This window comes from Mauremys reevesii, linkage group 13, assembly GCF_016161935.1.
Source record: "Mauremys reevesii isolate NIE-2019 linkage group 13, ASM1616193v1, whole genome shotgun sequence".
Lineage (NCBI taxonomy): Eukaryota > Metazoa > Chordata > Testudines > Geoemydidae > Mauremys > Mauremys reevesii.
In genome coordinates this window covers 31,781,479-31,807,519 of record NC_052635.1, presented here as the reverse complement: position 1 = coordinate 31,807,519, position 26,041 = coordinate 31,781,479, and the positions used below count along the sequence as shown (strand labels likewise).

Below are 26,041 nucleotides of genomic sequence, written 5' to 3'. Positions count from 1 at the left end.
TTTCGACTTTTTGTAGGATTCTTTTTTGAGTTTCAGATAATTGAAGATCTCCTGGTTAAGTCAGGGTGGTCTCTTGCCATACTTCCTGTCTTTCCTGCACAGTGGAAGAGTTTGCTCTTGTGCCCTTAATAATGTGTTTTTGAAAAACTGCCAACTCTCTTGAACTGTTTTTCCCCTTAGACTTGTTTCCCATGGGATCGTACCTACCAACTCCCTGAGTTTGCTAAAGTCTGCCTTCTTGGAATCCATTATCTTTATTGTGCTTTGTTATTTATTTATTCTTCTCTTCCTCTGATTTCCTTTTTTAAATAGGTACTCACAAACTTTTTGTAGTGGGGGGAGAAGGGAAAATAGGAGGAGGGAAATTTCATACTCAATTTTTTACTTTCTATTCTTTGTTATATCCTACTTAGAAGTGTGAAAATAAATTATTGTTGGGCAAACATGTCTTTCTACTCCTGAGTTCCTTCTAGGGGTAAACCATTTTTTTTTATAATCAGGGTGGATATTGTCACTTTTGTTTTTACATTTCATGTTATCAGTGATGGATTTAAAATGGAGGGAAGATAGAGATGCCTAGAATTTAGACGTCTGGGATTCCCCATTCAAGTATAGAAAGTTTAGGATACTTGGTTAGATTATAGGTCATAACACGCTTCTTTTTTATTCCCAGTGTTCTAATTTAATTTATAAAAATGGCATTCTTCCTTCCAGCCCCATTTTAAAAAGGGATAGTTGTTTAATAAAAGTCTGGAATTCAGTCAACTTCAGACTTTGGAACTCTTTTTTTTTTTCCTCTTGGTCTTTTTCTAGGGATAGTTAGAAAATCATGAAATGTAATCAAATCAACTTGTCCTTGCTTTTCCTAACCTGCTTGCTGCCCATCTCACTGACATTAACTGAGGCCATGTCTGCTTATACACTTGCACCAATGTAATTAGAATGGTTTAGTTAAGCCAGTGAAACCTGTGTGGACACTTTTATTTCAGTTTAAGAGTTGCTTATTTCAGGTTAGTTTAAACATATTCCTAAACAATAAGGCTTTACAGGTTTTATAGGCAGAGCTAAGTTTGGTACGGGTATAATATTTTTTGTCAAAAAAGCTATGCCTTTAAAAGCAAAGACACAGTTATACCTGTATAAAACAGTATAGCTTATTTTGCTTCTCTGAGCCAGAATAAGCTATACTGATATAAGCACTTTTATACCAGTATAACTGTGCCTATACTAGGGAGATTTTACTGTTTTTACTATGCCGACATAGTTGAAGTGGTAAACTTTTCAGTGTAGACAAGGTCTAAACTAAATCCAAATAAGCCAGGTTTAAAGGAAAATAAGAATGTCCATCCAGCCTTTTGCACTAGTTTAAGTAAATCATTTCAAAATCACATCTTAAGTTAAAGTGGTGCAACTCTGTGGTGCATCCACTAGGAAAAAGTGTAATATAGACCCTCTTTGTCAGTGGTTCTCGACCTGCGGGCTGCTTGCGGCCCAATCAGCACACAGCTGTGGCCCATGAGACATCTTCATGGCCATACTGGTAGTATATATATTCTGTGGATGTGGCCCACGTAACACATAAAGAGCTGCATATGTGGCCCAAACTGGTAAATGGGTTGAGAACCACATGAAAAGTTTGGTTCAAGTGGTTTGTCCAGCATGACAGGAACTTTGTGGGAGAGGCAGGGATAGAATCCTGGTCTCCAGCATATTAAATTGCCTCAAACTTGAGACCATCCTTTCTCTGTCTACAGTACCTTGTCTCATGCACTATAAATCTTTCCGTTTCATAACAAATAAGGTAGGGGGTTCTACAGACTACAGCTTCCTTCACAATACACCCCTGAGTCATTCGCTGAGCATGGTCCATCTATCCTGTGCACCGAATGAATGAAGCATAGGTCCTGTGGAAAAAATAGTATGTGATTATGCAGTTAAAGACTGTATCATAATGCATATGCACAGGCATTCTTAATTCTGGCATTTGGGAATGTTTGAGTGTTTGACTTTGCAACCCTACTGTTCACATGTTTTGTTAAAATGCCATATTCTAAATTTTCAAATCAGCAAACTGAAAAAGCAGAATTTTTATAATGTGGAACCATACTGATTCCCATGTGTATCATCAGCTGGGTTGGGACCTTTAGATCCACAACACAGATCTCTGCTACTTGAACTAATGGACTGACTGGTAGCAGTAATAAGCTGTTAGTGTCTATCTGGGCCAATAGGGAATGAAACATATTTGGCCAGTGAGTTTCACATCAGAGGACTGTAGTGACTCCAGAATCCTGGATTCCATTCCAGGTTCTGGAGGGGAATGTGCTCTAGAGGTTTCAGAACCTTCTGCCTCTGTCTCTTGGCCTTCCCCAAACCCGACCCCTTCTATATCTTGTTTCCCTCAGCCTGTCCCAACTCTACCCATCTTCCCTGACTCCTGTGTTTTTCTCCCCATCTTTTCCCTCCCTCCCCAAACTCAGTATCCCCACAATTTTGTCTCAGGCAACCTTAACTATAGGTGTCACCATCAGCTCTGCCTATAAACAGTTTCTACATAGACCTCAGTTTTGTTTCAGTGGCAATCAGTTGCTCTAAATTATGTTGATATATATGTGGTGGGACTGTGTTTACTGCTTAGAGGCACCCGGTCTGTTTCTGATTCTGACTTGCTCAGTTGACTCAGGCAAGTCCCTCCTTGTCTCCATTTTTTCATTGTCAGATGAAAATTACAATGCAGCCCTTACGTACCTTATGTGATGGTTGTGAAATATCATTAATGTTTCTACAGGGCAGAGGCGCTGACTTTCCAAAGTACTGGGGGGTGCTCGACTCGCGGCTCTGCCCCAGGGCTCACCCTCAACCCTCCCCCTAAGGCCCCACCCTCGCCTTGCCTCTTCCGCCCGTTCCCCCAAGTACCCTGCGTTCTCGCTCCTCACCCCCCAGTCTCCTGCACACCGCGAAACAGCTGTTCACAGGAGTCGGGGAACAGCTGTTCGCGGTGGGCAGGATGAGGGGAGGAAGAGGGGGAGGCAGTGATCTGTGGGGCCTGCCAGGAGGCACTGGAAAGGATGCGGGGGGAGCTGATAGGGGGGCTCCAGGGCTGGAGCACCCACGGAGTCAGCGCCTATGCTGCAAAACACTTCTAGTATTCACTAAAGAATATTCTCAGGTGTTGTCTACACAAGAAAATTGCACTGGTTTAAATTAAATTAATTTTAAAAACAGTTTAGTTAAACCAATGCAAACCCTTGTGTGGTCATTCTTATTTTGCTGATTAAGAGTTAGTTTAACTCTATTCTTAGTCAGTTTAAACCAGATTTATTTAGGTTTTTGTTTAAATGGACTAGGAATGTATTTAAACTAAACCGAAATAAACCACTCTTAAATCAAAAGTGATCTCTCTGCCTTTTGAACTAGTTTAAAATAATATATTTAATTAAACCAGTGCAACTGTCTCAGGTAGGTAGGGCCACAGATGAATAGTCCTCTGAAAGTGCCTTTTCTTGGTTGTACCTTCTTCCATCTGATTTTCTTGTTTTTGTGTGTGGTGGTTTTATTTTAAATTGTTACTTTATTTCATCATATTGTTGATTGATAATCACTGGCTAGAGAAGTGCTACAGTGCTTGTGGGCCTCCTGGGAGATGCCATACAGCACTGTACATGTCCTGGAAAATAACTGCCCTGTCTAGAAAATTCCAGATAATCACCTTCTGCTGTACTGCCTCTAACATTAGAAGACGTATTTAAAATATTTTACTGGAAGTTCCAACAATTAACTGCCACCATCCTCTTCTTTCTCAGTTGATCAGCCTATCATAATTACTGTTGTATGATTGACCGCAGCTGAGAAGAGTTCATTGCTAATTGGGGTAGATTCTGTTGATGTTTTCATAAATATGTTTGGGCTAGCACAAGCACCTTCTTAGCCGAAAGTTTCTCTTTTCCGTAATTTATATTCTTCTCCAAGCCTGTGATTGGCCTGCATTCTCCAAATACATCCCAATATCATAGACTTACTTTCTACTGGCAGTACAATCCTAGCTGGAGCATTTCCTGAACTTGCACAATGAGCAAACTTAATTGCTTCAGCCTCTGAGTATTTATTTTCTCAAGCTGTTGGTTTCCTGAGACCAGCAGCTGTGTGAAGATTCTGCACGTATTTTTGACTGGGCTAGTGGCCAAGAATGTTCGGTTACATGAGCAACTGTCTGTAACTTTCTGGGGCACGTGACTTTTGTAGCTGGTTGGACACCATTCTACCTTTTCTATCTAGTCTGATTGCTGATGACTGTATAAAACACACCATCTGTCAATGACATTTAGAAAATTAAATGCGCAAACATACGTTAGTCTTTTGACAGTGATCTGCACCGTTGTGGCAGACCAAGATTTAATTCCCAGTATCAAACTTAGGCCGTAATGGCTCAATGAGGCGTTTTTACACTGCTGTAAGTTCATCAGTGCAAATCCCCTAGTGCATACATGCTGCACCAGAGCAAGGCAACTACACTAGTGCAGAGAAACCCAGCATATTATTATTATTTTATTGCCATAGTACATAGGAGCCCCCTCCATACTCTAGGACCCCATTGTGCTAGGCACTCTACTAGCACAGAACAAAAAGACTATCCTGGACAAGGTGTTAAGAGCTGTGGAGCTAGTCCATTCTGCCTCAGGTTGTGGGAGAAAGAGTGCCTTGTGTCTCCACAGGTTACATCTTTAGAAATGTAAAGGTAGATATTGATGAGCTAGGAAGGAGATCTTACTTTCCCCTTGGAGTTTAGTGGCTGCAACACATACCTTTGTTTACACTAGCTATAGTGGCAAATCTTCATAATGAAGTTTAGGCTTATACTGGCAAAAATATTTTTTAAATATAGCAAAACTTTTTAAGAATAGACCAGGCCCTACTGTGGTGGATGTTAAGGGAGGGTTGTGTGTGTGTGCATATGTGATGCAGGAAGAGGATGGATGGACTTGCTGATGACAGTAAATGTTACTATAGAGTTCATTTTGTCCTGCCACTTCAGTATGAACTCTATGGAGTGATGTGCAATTTAATATGAATCTGTGTAACTCTTGCTGCTCGCTGGATCTAAACAGGTCTCACAATACAGCTTAGTTAAGAGTGCTACATCTTTTGGGATGTTTTGTAAATCAGCAAAATTGCTTCATGTTAGAAATGGTTAGTGGTAGGCCATGTCTACACTACAGCCTCTAAGGAGGCACAGTTGTGGTGCGTAATGTAGACCCTTCCTAAGTTTTTCTGTCGATGCAGTTAATCTATCTCTCTGAGAGGTGCTACCTAGGTCAATGGAAGAATTCTTCCTTCGACCTTCTCGCATCTACACCAGGGGTTAGGTCAGTGGTTCTCAAACTTTTGTACTGGTGACCCCTTTCACATAGCAAACCTCTGAGTGTGCCCCCCCTTATAAATTAAAAAGACTTTTTTATATACTTAACACCATTATTAATGCTGGAGGCAAAGCAGGGCTTGGGGTGGAGGCTGACAGCTTGTGACCCCCCCCCCCCGTAATAACCTCGCGACCCCCTGAGAGTCCCGACCCCCAGTTTGAGAACCCCTGGGTTAAGTCAATCTAACCACAGTAATCAGGACACAACGTTTTTCACAGCCCTGAGCTACATAGTTAGTCAATCTAATTTTGAAGTGGAGACCAGCCTCAGTTTGGCAGGCATTTGTTTGAAGGGGAGAAGTGACTGAAGAGACCTATGGGAAAAGTCCCCCGATCTTTTTTTTAAATCTGTTTTGTTTCAGACTTTTACTGCTCTGTTTGTTCATTTAAAAAGTTTAAGGAAAATTTAAGCAGGTGTTTAAATTAAGCCTATTACGTAATTAGCATTCACCTTTGGTTTGTCAAGACTTATTCAGTGAGAGCTGATTGTCTACTACAGGTGATTATTTAATTGTGCCTTCTAAAATATGGCAGTAAATTGTTTGTAATCCAGCCAAACTTTCCATGTTAATTAGAAATCAATTCAATTTGGTAACAAGAAAAAAAAAATCAAAAACACTCAAATATTATTTCCTCCTGTATCTTTTGACTCACTGTCAGTCCTTTATCACAAGAGAAGTTTAAATAGAGGTTAACTTTTTCTTGACCATAAATAATTCCTCTTAAAGATCTTAATCAAACACAAAAATGGAGGCCAAGAATAAAAACGTTAATAAATTCAAATTTTATAATAGGTCCTTTGAGGATCTCAAACCTATTACCTAATTTTTCAGTGGGGAACAGATAATGCCTAAAATCCTGGTTGGAGGCTTCATTTGTTGGTGGTTGGTTAGTTTGTTTTTTAATGGAAGAAAGAAGGATGACTTGATGGGTGTTCATTGAAGCAAGCTGGTCAAGCTGTTTTTTGGGGCTGAATCTCACTTCCCAATCCCTTCACATTTTTGCTTGTTTTTCACAGGATACAGGGATCTTGTGATGTTAAAAATTCATGTTTGAAAAAGTTTTGAGATCTTGAAATGACATGTACCATAAAAGTACAAATATTACTATTTTGGGAGCATATTTATAATATATTTTAGGGACCAAAGAGACAAGTGAAATTTTCCTAGATCAAAAATGTCAAAGGTTTATTGAAATAAAGGGAAGAAAATCTGGATTGCTCATTTACCACATATTAATTTGTGGCTCCTATATTCCCCTCCTTCAGCTTTATAGCCTCTGGTTCCCACTGCGTTACTTGACCTATTGCCATCAAGAATTACAAATATTGTTGTATCTTTGCTGCTTAAACTTAAGGTATAACTCTAGTAAAGAACTGTCCACTGCTACGCTTCATCACTGTATCCTGTATGCTTCAGAATTACTCATGAAAACAAGAAAAGTTTATTTTAAATTTAATCCTGAGTGTAAGCTGAGAGCTTTCTAACAGCATGTATGGGCATTGCATAGCTATGTCCCAGCTACCAGTTTTATCAACTACTTGTTGAAAAGAGATTGAGAAATAGTACAGTGAAACAGTAAAGAAATGCAGACTGCAGAGCTATGTAGGTCTTGATTGGATGCATTTTCAGCAAACATTTCAGGAAGTATATTATGGACTCTTTAAATGTGTTATTGTATTTGTTATAGATCCTGGCTCTGCCGAACGCACAGCACAAAAGAGGAAGTTTCCCAGCCCTCCACACTCTTCCAATGGCCACTCCCCACAAGATGCATCTACGAGCCCTATTAAAAAGAAAAAGAAGCCTGGCCTATTGAACAGTAACAATAAAGAGCAGGTAATGGAACTCATTGTCTTAATGTGATGGTAGCACATGAAATAATTAAAGATGTAATGAGAATGGATCTGGAGCTTTCTCCTCTTTACTCAGTTTCATATTGAACTGCAGATCTCCATTAGCTGATTGTGGTGAATGGACAAGATAGCTAAATAGGCCTTTGTCTTCCCTAATATCTGTGAAAACAAGGGGCACTCTGTGAAGCCAAAACATAGGAAACTTAAACTAAATCAAATGAAATGCTACTTTTCTTAGCATATTGCCAACATGTGGACTTATGAGCAAAAGAAGTTATTGAGGAATATATTATAAATTATATTAATTAATTTAGCTAGATCTTTTAAAAGGACAAAATTTATTCATAACAGTATTTGTCGTCATTAATATGGAAATAGTATCAGGAAAATCAAAACTCAGGTCTGAGAAGGATTTCCCCTCCCCCTTACCCCTGTTACAAGCATTAACAAGTATCTATGTGCTTTATAAGCACCTGGTGGGGAATATTTCCCCTGAATCACTGGATAGTGGCCATTGCCTAAATCAAACCAGATGAATCAAAGGGTCACACTCATTGTGGGTATTTTTATTTTGTATGTCCAGGTGAAATTACAGATGCACCATATAATACTGTTCAGAGTTTACCTGACCTGCCGGAAGAAATTCAGAAGCTGGTTTGAGCACCCTCTGAAAAACTGGACTGTCAGTTAATCGCAGTTAAATCAAGCGATTAACGGAAAACAAATTAACTAGATTAAAACAATTTAGTCGTGATTAATCACAGTTTTAGTCACATTGTTAAAAAATAAGAGAATACCAATTTAAATGTATTATAAATATTTTTGGATGTTTTTCTACATTTTCAAATATATTGATTTCATTTACAACACAGAATACTATTTTTTATTACAAATATTTGGACTGTAAAAAAGATGAAAGAGGATTTTTCAATTCACCTCATACTAGTATTATAGTGCAATCTCTTTATTGTGAAAGTGTAACTTAAAAATGTAACTTTATTTTTTACATTACTGCACTCAAAAACAAAACAATGTAAAACTTCAGCGCCTACAAGTCCACTCAATCCTACTTCTTGTTCAGTGAATCGCTAAGACAAAGAAGTTTGTTTACATGTGTGGGAGATAGTGTTGCCTGCTTCTTATTTACAGTGTCACCTGAAAGTGAAAACAGGCATTCTCCTGGCACTGTTGTAGCCGGTGTTGCAAGATATTTATGTGCCAGATATGCTAAACATTTGTGTGCCCCTTCATGCTTCTACCACCCTTCCAGGGACATGCTTCCATACAGATGACGCTCATTTAAAAAAAAAAAAAAAAGAAGCGTTAATTAAATTTGTTACTGAACACCTTGGGGGAGAATTGCATGTCTCTTGCTCTGTGATTTTACGTGGATTCTGCCATATATTTTGTGTTAGGGCAATCTTGGATGATGACCCAACATATGTTGTTTGATTTAAGAACACTTTCACTGCAGATTTGACAAAACACAAAGAAGGTACCAATATGAGATTGCTAAAGATAGCTACAGCACTCAACCCAAGGTTAGAGAATCTCAAGTGCCTTCCAACATCTGAGAGGGCTGAGGTGTGGAACATGCTGTCAGAAGGCTTAAAAGAGCAACTCCGATGTGGAAACTACAGAACATTAACCACCAAAAAAGAATGTAAACCTTTTGTTTGTGGCATCTGACTCACATGATGAAAATGAATGTGCAGTGACACACTGATTTGAATAATTATCGAGCAGAACCCGTCATCAGTACTGTACACTTCGTATTCTGTGTTGTAATTGAAATCAATATATTTTAAAATATAGAGAAAACACAAAAATATTTAATAGTATACTAAAAATAGTATTCTGTTATTGTTTAACAGGGCGATTTAAAATTGTGATTAATCAGGACTATTTTTTTTAATCTTGCGATGGATCATGATTAATTTTTTTAGTCATTCGACAGCCCTAAGTTCCATTTTAAATATTAGATGCTTTATTTTTTAATTTTTACTTTCTCATGCCAAATAATCACTTCACATTTATCTGCAAGCAAGTAATGAGAAATTTTTTTCTAAGCAGTTGAGTCCAAAAGCCATCCTGAAATTAATGGGCATTCTTGATTTCTTTCGTGTTTTTGATAAGACAAAACTGGTAGTTTGTAGTGAGGCCTTATTGCTGACCCACTCTGAAAATGGACTGTTTACCATGTAAATTGATCACCTGTCCTATTAACCCTTAAAGGTAATCTGAAGACTGGTATAGAAATTTGTTTTATACCTTTTTTGCTGCTTTATAATGTACAAAGAAGGCTGAGAGTATGTTGAATGTTAAGTGGTCCTTTTCTGCATGATGCCAATGTGTGTTAGAATAAAACATATGGAATATTCTGTTTTTCTAAAAGATACATGCTAGGAAAGTTTTATGGCCTGTGTTATGCAGGAGGCCACACTAGATGATCCTAGTGGTCCCTTCTGGCTGTGAAATCTATGAATCTGTAGCCAAAGAGTTATGGAGTCAGAGAATATGTATAAAACAGGTTGAAAAATTAAAGTTCTTAACTAGACAGTTATCACATAAGCCTTCTTGGCTACAGCTCATTTTCCTAACTAGCAATAACTCTTTTTCACACAACTGGGTAAAACATCATATTGATTTATCCAAATTAATTTGTAAATATTACTGAAGTTTTCTTTAGTTTTCTATTTTATTAGTCAGCTTATGTTAACTTAATATAAATACAGACTACAGGCAATAAGCCTCTTTTAAAACCAAGAGACTAGCTACTCGAGCCTGACTTGACTAGCTGGGAGAACATGGAGAACTGCTGCTGCAACTCATAGAGAAAACAAGTTTTTTGAGAAGAGGGTTACTATTTTGTTCAATGCTGAATTTTAATGTATCAGAACATTTTGTTCTTCTTCGAGTGATGCTCCTATGCATTCCAGTTAGCGCACAGCTCTTCGGAACATTTTTACCCTAGCAACTCCAGCGGGCCGGCTGGGCACCCCCTGGAGTGGCGCCGCTATGGCGCTGAATATATACTCCAGCCGGCCCGTCCGCTCCTCAGTTCCTTCTTACCGCCCGTGACGGCCAGTTGGAACAGTGGAGTGCTCCCTTTCCTCCACAGCCCTAGCGTTTCTCTACTCTTGAGTGTACATAGTTGTTTAGTTTACTTAGTTGTTAGTTTAGTTGAATAAGTTTAGTTAGTTATAGTATAGAATAAGGGTATAAGGGGGGTTTACCCCTCTTCTTCCGCAACCGGTGCGGGCTCATGCCCAAGGCACCGGGGTTTAAGCCCTGTGCGAATTGCCAGCAGCACATGCCTGTCGGGGACCCGCACGACTCCTGCCTGCGCTGCCTCTGGGAAACCCACCGTCCAGATAAGTGCCCTATCTGCACGGCCTTTAAGCCTAGAACAAGAAAGGAGCGGGACAGTCGTTTAAAGCAGCTCCTTATGGAGGCAATGCTCCAGCCTCCTGCACCGACCTCGGCGGCGCCAAAGTCGACATCGGCGCGCAGCGCACCGGCGGCCCCGAGCCGCTCCGGTACCGAGGCTCCTCGACCTCTGCAACCGGCACCGGCGACCCGGCACCGTTCCCTCTCCCCAACGAGGAAACGTAAGCCGGCGAAGACGACCTCGAAACCACATCCTCCGGGACCTTTAGCCCAGCCACCACCGACGCCTCCGGTACCGGCTGTGGCAGTGCACAAACCGTGCATGGTTCCGTTGACTCCGGCGCCGCAAGGGCCGTTGAGTCCGGTACCACCTTGCTCCCCGGTGCCAACCGCAGTCGAGCTACAGCTCCCGTCCACGCCCGAGACGTTCTCGACGGCGAGAGAGCTCATCGAGCTCACAGAGGCACCGAGCCTCCGGCCCCCGGCACCGCCGGTGCGGGCTGTTAAGTCAGCGGGTAAGCCGGCTATGATACGGCCTCCTTCCCCTGACGGACGGGATAGACGGCGCTCCAGGTCTCGATCCCGGTCCCGGTCCCGAAGACGGTCACCGTCACGCCGCTCCAGGTCTCGGCACCGCTCACCATCACGGTACCGTTCGCCTTCTCGGCGCCGGTCGCAGTCCCGGTACCGCTCTACATCGCGGTACCGGTCACACTCCCGGAGACGCTCCCGGTCGCCAGCCCGTCGGCACCACAGGAGGTCCGATTCCCGGCACCGTGACTCCCGAAGCCGCTCCCGGCACCGGCGGTCGAGATCCCAGTCGAGCTCCCGGCACCAGTCGAGCTCCCGGCACCGCGGCAGTCGATGGTCCCGCTCTCCGTCTCGGCACCGCGACGACCGGCACCGATCCTCGGCACCATACGGGGATGGATTGCCAGCATCGACGGCGCAGTCTGTGAGTGCCTCCGCTCCTCCGTGGCCATCTCGTCACTCTTCGGTCGCTTCGCGGGCAGACAGCTATAGCCATCTTCAAACTGCCCCGCAAGGACAAGTCCACGGTGCGCAGCAGTGGGGCGTTTGGGTCCCCTGGGCCCAGTACGAAGCTCAAGGGCTCCCTTTCCCCCCGCGGACCCCAGCCTCCGAACGCAGGGTGCCGGAGGCCACAGTAAGCAGGCCGCCCCCATCACCACCAGGTGAAGCCCAGTCACCTCCTGGTCCTCCCACCCCATGGAGGAACCACCTTCGGAGGTCGTGGTCCAAGGTCGGTCCTCGTCATCCTCGCCAGATGAGGCGGTGGCGGGAGCATCTACGGCGGCCCCTCCACCTATTGACTTGCGGGCCCACCAAGACCTTCTTCGCCGGGTGGCAAAGGCTATCGACCTCCCCGTGGCGGAGGTCGTGGAGGATGAGGACCCGGTGACTAATGTAATTGGGACTGAGGCCCCAGTGCGGGTGGCCTTACCATTCATACGCACCATTCAAAAGAACGCCACTACCATCTGGCAGTCACCGGCGTCCGTCCCTCCCACCGCCCGCGGGGTAGAAAGGAAGTACTCCGTTCCCCCCACGGGGTACGAGTACTTGTATACCCATCCTGCACCAGACTCGCTCGTGGTCCAGTCGGTCAACGACAGGGAGAGACATGGCCAGCCAGCTCCAGCGCCGAAATCGAAGGAAGCTAGGCGCAAGGATCTGTTGGGCCGAAAGGTCTACTCAGCGGGGGGGTCTCCAGCTCCGGATCGCCAACCAGATGGCCCTCCTCGCCCGATACACCGTCGACATCATGGTGTCCCTGGCGAAATTCTCGGAGCTGATACCATCAGCCTCACGCCAGGAATTCTCGGCCCTCCTGGAAGAGGGCAAGAAATCCTCCAGGTCCTCCATCCAGGCAGCTCTGGACTCGGCGGACTCGAGTGCCAGAACCTTGGCCTCAGGAGTGACCATGAGGCGCATCTCCTGGCTGCAGTCCTCCACCCTGCCACCGGAGGTTCCGTATACTTTACAGGACCTCCCCTTCTACACTCAGGGTCTGTTTTCGGAAAAGACGGATTCCAGAATTCAGACCCTAAAGGACGGTCGAATTGCCATTCGCACTCTGGGTATGCACACACCGGCTACCCAGCGAAGGTCATTCCAGCAGCAACCCTACCGGCCCTTTAATCAGCCCAGGTCGCGACCCTATAATAGCCGGCGACCCGGCCTGAATCGCCGTAGACCGTCGGGCAACAGGCGCAACCAGACCCAGGCGCCTTCCAAGGCCCCTCAAGGGCCCAAACAGCCCTTTCGATGGGACGCCCGAGGACGGCCCATCAGTCTCTGTACCAGATCCTTCCCGTTTATTTTACAACCGCCTTTCCCACTTTCTTCCGGCGTGGTCCCAAATAACAACGGACAGCTGGGTGCTTCGTACAATCCAGTCTGGTTACCGCCTTCAATTTGTTTCGCCCCCTCCTTCCCACCCGCCTTCCCCGTCCCTCTTCAGGGACCCCTCTCACGAGCAATTCCTCCTACAAGAGGTCGAGACTCTGTTGAGCTTGGGTGCCATAGAGGAGGTGCCTCATGACATGCGGGGCAGGGGATTTTATTCCCGATATTTTCTCATCCCCAAGGCGAAAGGAGGTCTCCAACCCATATTGGACCTCCGGGAGCTCAACGCGTACCTGCTCAAGCTCAAGTTTCGCATGGTCACCCTGGGGACCATCATTCCCTCCCTGGATCCGGGAGACTGGTTTGCCGCCCTCGATATGAAGGACGCGTACTTCCATATCGCGATTTACCCTCCCCATTGACGCTACCTGCGGTTCGTAGTCAACAACGCACACTACCAGTTTGCAGTGCTGCCATTCGGCCTGTCCACCGCGCCGAGGGTCTTTACCAAGTGCATGGCAGTGGTTACCGCAGCCCTCCGCCGTCATCGCATACACGTATACCCGTATCTCGACGACTGGCTGGTTCGCGGGACATCCCGACAGCTGGTAAAGGACCAGATGTCAGAGATACTATCCCTGTTTTGGTTCCTCGGCCTTCTCATCAATGCCGAGAAGTCCACTCTAGCTCCATCGCAACGGGTGGAGTTCATCGGAGCGGTCCTCAACTCCAGTTTGGCCAGGGCCTGCCTCCCTCGCTCTCGGCACCAGACGATGGTCTCCATCATCCAGGACCTTCTCACCTTTCCCACGACAACGGTTCGGTCCTGCCTGTGCCTCCTGGGCCACATGGCATCCTGTACGTTCGTCACCGCATACGCGAGGCTCCGCCTTTGCCCTTTTCAATCTTGGCTGGCGTCGGTATACCGCCCGCACCGCGACTCGATAGACATGGTAGTCACCATCACAAAACTGACACTCGCTTCGCTCAGCTGGTGGCTGAACCCAGAGGTCGTGTGTGCAGGAGTCCCGTTCCGCCCTCCTTGCCCATCCGTCACCCTGACCACGGATGCCTCGGCGTTGGGATGGGGGGCTCACCTGGGCGACCTTCACACCCAGGGTCTCTGGTCACCCCAAGAGCTCGCTCTCCACATCAACGTCCGGGAGCTGCGAGCAATCCGCCTGGCGTGTCCCACCTTCCGCGCCCGTCTGCAAGGCCGCTGCGTGGCAGTCTTCACGGACAACACGACAGCAATGTTCTACGTGAACAAGCAGGGCGGAGCCCGCTCCTCCCTCCTCTGCACGGAAGCGATGCTCCTGTGGGACTTCTGCGTGACCCACTCCATTCACCTGGAAGTGTCATTTCTTCCAGGAGTGCAGAACACGCTGGCCGACCATCTCAGCAGGTCGTTCCTCGCCCACGAGTGGTCCCTTCGTCCAGATGTGGTGCACACAATTTTCCAAAGGTGGGGATTTCCCCAGGTAGACCTATTCGCCTCCAAGGGGAACAGGAAGTGCCACCAGTTCTGCTCCTACCAGGGTCGCTCTCCGGGCTCCCTGTCGGATGCATTCCTTTTCTCATGGACGGATCACCTCCTCTACACCTTCCCTCCGTTCCCTCTCATACACCGTGTGCTGCTGAAGCTTCGGAGGGACAGGGCCCACGTCATACTCGTCGCTCCGGCCTGGCCGAGGCAGCACTGGTACACCCTGCTGCTCGAGCTCTCGGTTCGGGATCCCATTCCCCTCCCATTATGGCCGGACCTCATCACGCAGGACTTCGGCAGACTCCGCCATCCGGACCTACAGTCCCTCCATCTTATAGCTTGGTACCTGCGTGGCTGACCCACGCAGAGAGGGACTGTTCGGCGGCAGTGCAGCAAGTCCTGCTAGAGAGCAGAAAGCCTTCCACTCGCTCCACCTACCTTGCGAAATGGAAGCGTTTCGCGCTCTGGTGTGATCAGCGCGGCCTCAATCCTTTTGTAGTCCTAGGAGCAAGGTCTTGCGGTCTCCTCCTTGAAGGTACACCTGGCAGCAGAGTCCGCCTTTCGTCCACCCATGGGAGGTCGGTCCATCTTCTCCAACCAGATGGTTTCCTGCTTCCTTAAAGGCCTGGACCGCTTGTACCCGCCGGTGCGGCGTTCTACCCCGACCTGGGATTTAAATCTCGTGCTGGCCAAGCTTATGGGACCGCCCTTCGAGCCTCTGGCCACGTGCTCTCTGCTCTACCTCTCCTGGAAGACAGCCTTCCTAGTCGCAATTACATCAGCAAGACGGGTGTCCGAGCTCCGTGCCCTCCCGGTTGGTCCGCCATATACTGTCTTCCACGCAGACAAGGTGCAGCTTCGACCACACCCGGCCTTCCTCCCTAAGGTGGTGTCGGCCTTCCACCTCAACCAGGAGATCTTCCTTCCGGTCTTCTTCCCGAAGCCGCACACCTCCCCGCGGGAGCAACAGCTTCATACCCTGGACGTCCGCAGGGCTCTCGCTTTTTATATCGAGCGGACGAAGCCCTTCCGGCGTTCGACCCAGCTGTTCGTAGCTGTTGCCGATTGCATGAAAGGCGAGCCGGTCTCCTCTCAAAGGATTTCCGCCTGGGTCACGGCATGTATCCGGACATGCTACGAGCTGGCTCGCATGCCTGCACACCGCCTCACTGCTCACTCGACGAGAGCGCAGGCCTCGTCTGCCGCCTTCCTGGCCCATGTCCCCATCCAGGACATCTGTAGAGCGGCCACCTGGTCTTCTGTCCACACCTTCGCTTCCCACTACGCGTTGGTGCAACAATCCAGAGACGATGCAGCCTTCGGCTCAGCAGTCTTACACTCTGCCACGTCTCACTCCGACCCCACCGCCTAGGTAAGGCTTGGGAATTACCTAACTGGAATGCATAGGAGCAATCACTCGAAGAAGAAAAGATGGTTACTCACCGTTGTAACTGTTGTTCTTCGAGATGTGTTGCTCCTATCCATTCCAGACCCGCCCTCCTTCCCCACTGTCGGAGTAGCCGGCAAGAAGGAACTGAGGAGCAGACGGGCCGGCTGGGGTATATATTCAGCGCCATAGCGGCGCCACTCCAGGGGACGCCCAGCCGGCCCGCCGGAGTTGCTAGGGTAAAAATGTTCCAAAGAGCTGTGCCCGCGCGGCGCGCACACCTAACTGGAATGGATAGGAGCAACACATCTCGAAGAACAACAGTTACTACGGTGAGTAACCGTCTTTTATGGTCAGAAACCAAGTGTGAGGATGTCTTTTTTTTAGGCAAATGAATCTGTCACTTTCAGTCCTTTGGGCTCTTTTTTTGAACCCCATGAATGTCACTGGTCAGCTCAGCTGCTCAGCCTGGCTCAAAGGAAGTGAGGTGATGAACATTTAAAAGATGCCAGCACCATCATGCGAACACTTAGTTGTCCATGACTTCTAGGAAACTGAAACTCTTCTATTTAGAAACAGTTATGACCATTTTCTTATGTCTTCCTCCGGTGTGGATTTCTAAGGAAGTTTTTATGAAAAGAGTATCTTTGCTTAGGAAATTTATCTTCTGCTTATTCCCCAAGTGAAGTCATAAGGTATTTGAAATTATTTTGGGAATTTGCACTGATTTCAGCTGCTGGTGGTCTGTACTCAGAGAAGCTGGATGGGTGAAAACCTCAAGTGTGCACTGGAAAAACTGTAATATGCATCCATGCACCCTTGCTCAAGTACTGAGTATGTTTAAGCAGTGCAAATTACAGCTTTCCTTTTTGCACTTGGGGTTTTCACTCTCACAGCTACATCTATAGTTTGTTACAATTTCAACAACTGATAGCCAATTCCTCTAATCCCACATGATTTCAGAAGTCTTTACTAGTATATGTATTACATATGCATAACCTCTAATGTGTTATTACTATATATAGAAGCATGTGAGCAGGGAGAGCCACTTCCACCATCTCTGTGGTGGAAACACACAGTACCTGTTTAGCAGTGCAGAGCAGTGCTGCATATCACTTAAGGATAGAAAGTTCTACCAGATGTAATTGAAATCTCAGGTGAACATAATATCAGCCAAACTGGAGCTTGACTAGGATAGTATTGTTAAAACCCTTACTCTTGCCAAAAGTGCTATGGGATATTGAGGGCTTGGCTACGCTTACGGTTTGCAGCGCTGGTAGTTTGCAGCGCTGGTCATCCAGCTGTGTAGGAGCAGCGCTGGTGTGTGGCCACACTCACAGCTACCAGCGCTGGTGTGTGGCCACATTTGCAACATTTGCAGCGCTGTTGGGAGTGCTGCATTATGGGCAGCTATCCCAGCATTCAAGTGGCAACAACGTGCTTTTCAAAAGAGGGGGGTGGAGGGTGGTGTACTGTGACAGGGAGCGGGGAAGAGAGAGAGAGTGGATTTTTGGAGCCAACACTGTGTGTTAGTTTCCTGGATTGAAAAATCACAAAATGTTCGCGAGCCCTTAGTCTTAACTCTTAATTGCAAACAGCCTGCCTCCAACACGGACTCCCCGCTGTTTCACTCACTCCCTGTGGTGTACTGTGACAGGGAGCGGGGAAGAGAGAGAGAGTGGATTTTTGGAGCCAACACTTTAGCTTCCTGGATTGAAAAATCACAAAATGTTCGCGAACCCTTGGTCTTAATTGCAAACAGCCTGCCTCCAATGCTGTGTCTCTGTCAAGCAAACATTCACTCCCTGCCTCTCATTTGATCGTTCACAGCCAGGTACAGATAGCTCCTGTTTGCTGTGATCAGTGTTTGTTTTTTAGATAAGCAGTTCAACGGAGCTCCGATGGGAGTTCACAACAAAACAAAGAGAGGCTGCATAACAAAACAAAGAGAGTAATTTAATTAAAAGCTTTCTGGGATATCTCCTTATTCCCTGGAGGCCGATAAAAGCGCTGGTGTGTGTCCACACTTGATGAGCAGCGCTGGATCACCAGCGCTGCAATCGCTACACCCCAACCTGGCCAGGTGTACAGCCAGCGCTGCAGCCAGGGAGTTGCAGCGCTGGATGTGCCTTGCAGGTGTGGACGGTTACTAATTGCAGCGCTGGAAAGCCTCTACCAGCGCTGCAACTTGCAAGTGTAGCCAAGCCCTTAGAGGCTAAAAGTGATCTGTCTACATCTCTGGAAAAAAAGCAGCTTAAGCTGGAATGACATAAAGGGAAGAGTATTGCTTCCTGCACCCCCTACTTTGTCCTCTATTCAGCTATGTAGCTTTAGAAATCTAACAAGATCACAATCTGAGTTGATGAGACTGATGGCCTTTGTGACATTAGTCATGTCCAGAGCAACCAGTTATGATGCCGCAGTATTATGGTTTGATGTTAAATGAGGAATAATAGTGAATAAACTCTGTCTAAAATTAGGATAACTTTTTTCAAATTATCCCTAATAATTAATGAAGATGGAAAAGAATAGAAAATTAAGTGCCATCAGTGGGATAATTCCTAATGGAATATTCTTTTCAATTTTCCAGGGAGTGTTAGCAGCTCATCGACAAAGGACTAGTACATTTAGGGAGCCCGGGGTCAGTTTGGCTCTACCAGGCATGCTTTTTTAAATGCGTTGATGATAATTTTGCCCTTGCCTATGTCAGCACTGAACTACTTTCATTTATAGTTAAGGGGATTTTTGTGCAAACAGTTCTCAGCAACAGTGCCAATTCCTACTGTAGGCAAAGCTGTGGAGACTGCAAGTTTTAGCTTGCACTACTCCCTATTGGGGAACCTGTCACCTCTACAGGGCACATCTCTGTATTGAGTATGAGGGTATCTACAAGTCTTGTTACTGGATTATGTCTCCTACACACTGTAGCCTTGTTTCCCCTTATCTCCCCAATTTGTATTCAGTGTGAGCCAATAGTGTGCGTATCAGTAGAAAGTAAACCTATTTACAAATATGCATTTTGCATTTAATGAGATAATGTACCTGCACAAATGCTAAATGAGCTCTGTAAACTGCTGTTTGTTTTTTGTTGTGAATATTGTTATTTATTTATTACTTATTTGAAAATACAGATTTGTTTTGAAACCAAACCTGTCTTTCTTGCCTACATTTCAGTCAGAACTAAGACATGGTCCGTTTTACTATATGAAGCAGCCACTCACCACAGACCCTGTTGATGTTGTACCGCAGGATGGACGGAATGATTTCTATTGCTGGGTTTGTCATCGGGAAGGCCAAGTCCTCTGCTGTGAACTCTGTCCTCGGGTTTATCATGCTAAGTGTCTGAAACTGACAGCGGAACCAGAGGGTGATTGGTTTTGCCCAGAATGTGAGGTTAGTTTGATATAAGGACCTGTGTATGTGTCTCTTGTTCTTGAGATTCGAGGAAAATTGTCACAGAACCAGAATTAGTTTTCTTTTACTCTGTTTCGACTTCTGTTATTGTGACTGCACCTTGGAAAAAGTAGTAGAAGGGGTAATACAAAGACACTTCTGTTGTCTTGGGTATCTAGATAACATTTGTTTTCTAACCCTGAATCTGCAACTTCCTTTGTTTTCCCATCTGGAGAGAAGCTACATTGCAAAGAATGATCACTTTGTCAAGTACCTCTAACTCTGCAATGTTTGGCTAATTTAACTTGTGCTCCCTCTGTTAATGAGCAGATCAGCTCTATGGGAATGCATAAAAAATTGCTCTGTAGAGCCTACAGAACAGTGGGTATTAATATTATTTCTTGAGAGGAATAAGTAAACATTTACCCCTACATTTTCAGTGATTCTTGGAAAAGAACTGCACATTGTCTCATTATTTCAATATTAGTAAATCCCACATACTGATTTGAGTATTTATTGGGTTAGACCTAGATAATTTTCTCAATTATTCATATCAAAATTCCATAGTCAAATTTGGGAATTGAAGTACTCCGTATCAATAATACGGAGTCAATAATAATGTAGTAGAAAATGGATATAATTTTCTTGTCTCTTTTTAAAGTTTTCTAATATATTCATATTATACACCGAGTAAAAGAAATTTCTGAGGAATAAGTTATATTTGTTTTGTTACGCTATCAGCACTGTTGTATTTTCATGGGATAGCTATTACTACCTACTTGAATAATGAAGAGACATTTTAATGTAAAATAGTCATGAAAAACAGTCATCAATAAATGTTTTCTGATTAAGTATTTGTAATCTTAATTTGTAGAAAATTACTGTAGCAGAATGCATAGAAACGCAGAGTAAAGCTATGACAATGCTCACCATTGAACAGCTATCATACTTGCTCAAGTTTGCACTACAGAAAATGAAACAGCCAGGGGTAAGGAAAATATTTTTTACATTAGACTCGCATGTATAATTTAATGCTGTATAGTTTGTTTCCTTTTGTTGATCTTGGTCATGGCATAGTTTATTGTACATTTGATCTTGAGCTAATTAGTTGCCCACATATATCTGTAGTTGTTGATGGTAAACAGCAATGTACCGTATTTTCCGCACCATAAGGCGCACCGGATTATAAGGCGCAGTCTCAATTACGGAATCTATTTCTGTACTTAACCCATACATAAGGCGCACCGTATTATAAGGCGCATGCTAAAACATACGGTCTACAAAAAAAGGTAACGGTGTTCATAGTAAAAAAACTTTATTCTACTATTTAACAATACACTCACATTATTTTTTAATCAATCTTCTCCCACAAATCCATCAAAGTCCTCATCTTCTGTGTCTGAATTGAACAGCTGGGCAATTTCGCCATCAAACATGCCGGGTTCTCTCTCATCATTGTCGGAGTCAGTCTCGTTGCCAGGTGGCTGTTCAGCAATGATGCCAGCTTTTGCGAAAGCTCGGACAACAGTTAAAGCAGATACCTTAGCCCAGGCATCCACAATCCATTCACATATGGTGGCGTAACTCGCCCGGCGCTGCCTCCCAGTGTTAGTAAAGGTGTGTTCGCCGTCTGTCATCCATCGCTCCCACGCCGTTCGCAACTTCACTTTGAACGCCCTGTTTACACCAATGTCCAGCGGTTGGAGTTCTTTTGTTAATCCTCCCGGAATGATGGCAAGCTCCGAATTCATTTGCTTCACTTGGTTTTTCACAGTAGCGGTAAGATGGGAACGCATGGAATCGCAGATCAACAGGGACGGTGATGCGTGGAAAAAACCATCCGGTCTCTTTACATACACCTCTCTCAGCCACTCTCTCATTTTCTCCTCGTCCATCCAGCCCTTTTGATTGGCCTTAACGATGATTCCAGCTGGAAACTTTTCTTTTGGCAGCGTCTTCCTCTTAAAAATGACCATAGGTGGTAGTTTCTGTCCATTACCGTGGCAACCAAGAACAACAGTGAAAGCCGACTTCTCATGCCCCGTGGTGTGTATCGATACCGTGCTGGTCCCCTTTTTCTCCACAGTATGGTTCATGGGGATGTCAAAAGCGAGGGGGACCTCGTCCATGTTGGTGATGTGGTTGGGCTGGATCTTTTTGTCGGTAATCTTGTTACTGCAGTAGGTGCGGAAGATGGCCAGCTTTTCTTTGTAATCCGCCGGCAGTTGCTGCGCCACGGTAGTTCTTGCGCGGATGGAGAGATGACGCCTTTTCATAAAACGAAAGCACCAAGACGGACCTCCTTGAAAGTGTTCGATCTTCATGTCTTGTGCTATCGTTGTTGCCTTCAGTCGAATGGTGACTGTAGAGACGCTTCTCCTGGCTGTTCTTTGTTCAATAATCCATTGTTCAAGTTGGTCTTCTAACTGTGGCCACCTCGATTTGTTCCCGCGGAAACTCTGTTTCGTCTTCTTAACTTGGCGCAGTTCATTTTCTTGCTTCCTCCACTTCCGAACCATAGATTCATTGATGTTGAATTCTTTCGCAGCTGCTCTATTCCCATTTACAACCGCGTAACTGATAGCCTGTAGTTTGAATTGTGCCTCGTAAGCATGTCTCTTCACTGGTGCCATTTTCGGGGGTCCTTAGACAAACAAATGTCTAAGGAGGAGTGGAGAAGGTAAACGTACGTACTGTACGTACTGTACGTATTACGTAATGTTCTCTGATTGGTTTATCGCTGCCAGCGTACGTAGTTTACGTATTACGTCCCTGTGTCAGCGAAAAATGGTCCAACAGTCAATCAAGCAAAGCGCTTACCAAAGTCGCACAATAACATTTTTACAGATTTTGGAACACATAAGGCACACCGGATTATAAGACGCACGGCCAATTTTTGAGAAAATGTAAGGCTCTTAGGTGCGCCTTATAGTGCGGAAAATACGGTAATTTATTATGGTTATGCATTATCTGTATGCATGTAAAATGAAAGGTTTCTTGGTATCAGTGTAGACCGCATCAGTGTTAGCACAGCTTTGGATGATAATGTTGTTCTTCTGCTTAATTATTTTATTTGTAGTCTTGATAGTCACAGTAGAGTCTGAATGATCAAAAAACCTCACACTATGTGTAAGGGGTAGGTCCCATTTTATAGATCATTTTACAGATGGAGAAACTGAGGCTAGGTACAGAACCTAGATCTCATGAGTCCCAGTCAAGTTCAGCAGTCCTAAAGTTTTACTGTTGCTGTATGAGATTCAGGGATTAATTGAGGAATAAATTGAAGGAAGAATTAAGCTAGCAGTTTAACAATATTTAGAGCATATATATATAATGAAACTACAAAATAGAATTCAACATTTCCCCACTCAACAAAGGTGAATGAGAAATTTTCCTTGGTGTGTTGAGGGCCTAAGCAATGAATTTCTACACAGTCAAAGCTTGCCGCTTCCTTTTTTAGCAGCAAAATTGTGTGCTTGAATGTTTCTCCAGGGCTAGAGGGAATGAATCCTTTCTAGCTATTCACTAGCGGCATTGCTGCTGGATGGCTACAACTATAGCCATAGACGTGGCCTAACCACAAAGTTGCATTGATTTAATTAAAAGGGTGGTGGTACGTTGGTTTATACTTGCTTTGTATTGCTTTAATTTGCAACTTTTCTTTATCTGTGCAAGATAAATTTAGGGTCTAGAGTAGTCTTCCCAGAGGGCATGTTTCTACACAATCTTGCACATGTTAAACCAGTGTGGATCCCTTTGTGGGCAGACGTATATTAACTTAAAACTGTTTTATCAGTTTAGCTTGCTCCTGTAAATTTACAGAGGAAGCTGAGATTGGGGGGTGGTATGGAGCAGAAGGCGACTTCATGTCATGTTTAATTTTTGCCTGATCCTGGGTCTGGCCAGGGGATGAGTCAGAAACTGACAGAAGTTAGAGCAGCTTTAGAATTGTGCTTGGCTGCCTTTGGCTCCAAGGAGCTACTCTAACAGCCAAATTACCAAATTGCAAGTGTGGTCCCCCGATGCTCCCATTTTCCCAGCAATTTCTTCTGTTCTGTGCCAGCAGTACACCATCTGCTGATGGAATCCTGAGAAGGCTGGTTAAGATGGCTCTGATATGCAGGAGTCTGTCTCAGCATCTGTCTTAGTTTTGTCCCTCCATTGCTATAGGTCTGGAACTTTTAGGAGGATTCAGTTGTCATCTTCATTCCACTCTCCCTCTGCAAGCCTGTGTGGACTTCAAGGACTAGTGATAAAGAAGTCAATCTGGCTAGTATCTTCTAGATGATTTGTGAAGGATTGTTTCAAATCCTTTGTTAATAAACTGCCTTCCATTCCCATTCCTACACAGACGATACTATAGAGACGGAAACTCAGAAAATGACTCTGGGTCCACAGTATTACAGTAAGAAGTAATGTTATGAAAACAAGAGTTTGAGTCATTGGCTCTTACCAATTCTGATCACTTGTATATAAATACTTAAGCAAAACAATAACAGTAGTTTCTAGGAAGACCCGCATCTTGAGTATTGTTGAGTTTTGTCCTTTGAAAATCTTCTAACTCTGGTGTTGTAAATCTTGTGCTATTATAATGAGCTATTAGAAATTCTAACTGCTTCTTTTCAGAAGCAAAGTTACATTGTTTGTTTACAAAAGAGTATGCCAAGAATTATTATCTTTGCATTGTGAAAATGCAGCTAGAAAGATGTTGCTTAATGAATATATTTGGGGTATTTCCTCCTTCAGGCTTGTGACTAACACCTGCAATCAAGACATAGTATTTTTAAATTGAAGCTGATTATCTCTGGAGTATTATAGTCCATATATTCTAGAAAAATATGGTACTATGTGCCTTTTATTTGTTAGGATTTTTATTATTTATATCCTGAAATATAAAATAGACTGTACAACAAAATTCTTTTTCTTTCTTTCTTTCTTTCTTACACTCTCTCTCTCTCTCTCTCTCTCCTAATCAGGATGATCCAATCTAGAGATTTTTGCCCTTATTAAGCAGAATTCACTGTTAAATAAAATGTTATTTTGTGCCTGACAAAATTCTCCTATTGGTTCCCTGTTCCTGTAATTCATTCACAGGAAACCAGTTGGTTCATGAAATAATTCAAGGTGTAACGCAAATCTGTCTGAATTTCTCCCTCTTCCCTGCAAACTAGGATAAAATTTGGCAGATGGAGAAATACAGAGCCACCAAGTTTCTGAGGGATTTTGTGAGACTGGGGGATTGAAGTAGGCTAGCTGTATACAGCATCTAATAAGGGAGAATTAAAACAGTTCTGCTTTGCTAAGCCACCTTTGATAAAGGTATTTTGAGGAGAAATGAGGCACTGTCGAGTGTGAATGTCAGAAAGACCAGAAATCCTTCAGGTATCTCAATTGAGCAGAATTACTGTCATAGTTGTGCAACAATCCTTATATTGGGTTAAATTTGTTTCTCCCCCATGAAGTGGTTTGTACTATATATAACATCAGTCTATCCAAAAAAAAGCCTGATGGAAAAATATAATGTCAGATACTTCTTAATTGTTTTTAGAAAAGCATAAGTTGGAGGCCTTATGCTCCTATAGCTGTTTCTAAAAAATTATTTAAATCCAGGCCTGTGGCTACCAGAGGCTGAACATACCATGAAATGAACCCTTTCAGTCCATTCTGTTCTGTTGTAGCCTTTTTCTTCTTCATTACTTGTATTATCAGTAGTTCCAAAGAAGGACTTTTGCTCAGACCTCCCAGGAATTGCAAATGTTGGGCTGTTGAAGCTGTTTGGTATTGGTAATGTGTGGTTTGCTTGTTTTTTCCTTTTTAACAGACAGAGCCATTTCAAAAGCCAGTTTCACTGGATCAACACCCAGATTATGCAGAATATATCTTTCATCCAATGGACCTTTGTACATTAGAAAAGGTTAGTTTGCAGCTAGGGGAAGAAGTTTTATTTTAAAGTTCAGTTACTTTAGTTGGGATTGTTTGGGTTTTTCATACTGTTTGTTAGTATTTTGGTACTAATTTGTGTTAATAATACCTGTTTCTAAAATCAGTGTAATACCATTTTACTATTTAATCCTCCTGCTCTTACTGAGTCCTGGACTCAATTTTATGGGTAAATCTGCAAATAGTCTTTACTGTACCTGAGCTCAGCTCGTTCCCAGGGGAGAAAGAAGGCTGCCAAAGAATCAGTCATGACCCCCTGATTCTCAGTCAGTTGGCCCCATCATAAATTAACGTTTCAGAAGTTCAGCTTTAATTTATGCCACAGAGGTGAGATTCCTCAAGGTTTTTACACCAGTGTAGAATTGAACATTGCAGAGTCTGCTCCACCATGCCCTTTCTTTGTCATGACACACTCCCTCCCTTCCTGCTGGTAGTGGGATGGAATGAGGTAGTGGTTTTCTGACTCAGAGAGTGGTAGATCTACCTCCAACGATTTTCTGTTGGCAGACATTTCCCCCTATACATGGTGAATTCTCCAGCACACATCTCTGTCTGCTTTAATTTCACTTGGTACCATGGGTAGACCAGGGAATCCAAACCCCACTGTATTGTATTCGGTATTCTATAACATGGCCCCTATCTTTTAGAACTCTCTTGACCTGTTAACCCAGTAATTGCAGGTAATGTAAAGTGAAAATGGGGGAGTAGAGGAAACTGGAGACTGCATTTTCTGCATACAGATGTATACCATATACACATCATACCAGGGAATTACCCATTTTTTTAAAAAATTTGAAAGAATTATTG

General features: G+C 44.3%; 1 protein-coding gene across 25 annotated transcripts in view; it reads left to right on the top strand.

Annotated features, from left to right (window-relative positions):
• Positions 1–26,041, top strand: part of ZMYND8 (zinc finger MYND-type containing 8) — a 152,818-nt gene that overhangs the window by 59,091 nt on the left and 67,686 nt on the right. For 23 of the 25 annotated variants that reach the window (XM_039498977.1, XM_039498982.1, XM_039498972.1 and 20 more), the window contains 4 exons: positions 7,106–7,254; positions 19,076–19,294; positions 20,169–20,282; positions 25,116–25,208. In XM_039498977.1, the coding sequence (XP_039354911.1) occupies positions 7,106–7,254; positions 19,076–19,294; positions 20,169–20,282; positions 25,116–25,208 (575 nt within the window). The remainder of the gene's footprint in view (positions 1–7,105; positions 7,255–19,075; positions 19,295–20,168; positions 20,283–25,115; positions 25,209–26,041) is intronic. The other 2 variants (XM_039498983.1, XM_039498973.1) reach the window with 1 other exon arrangement.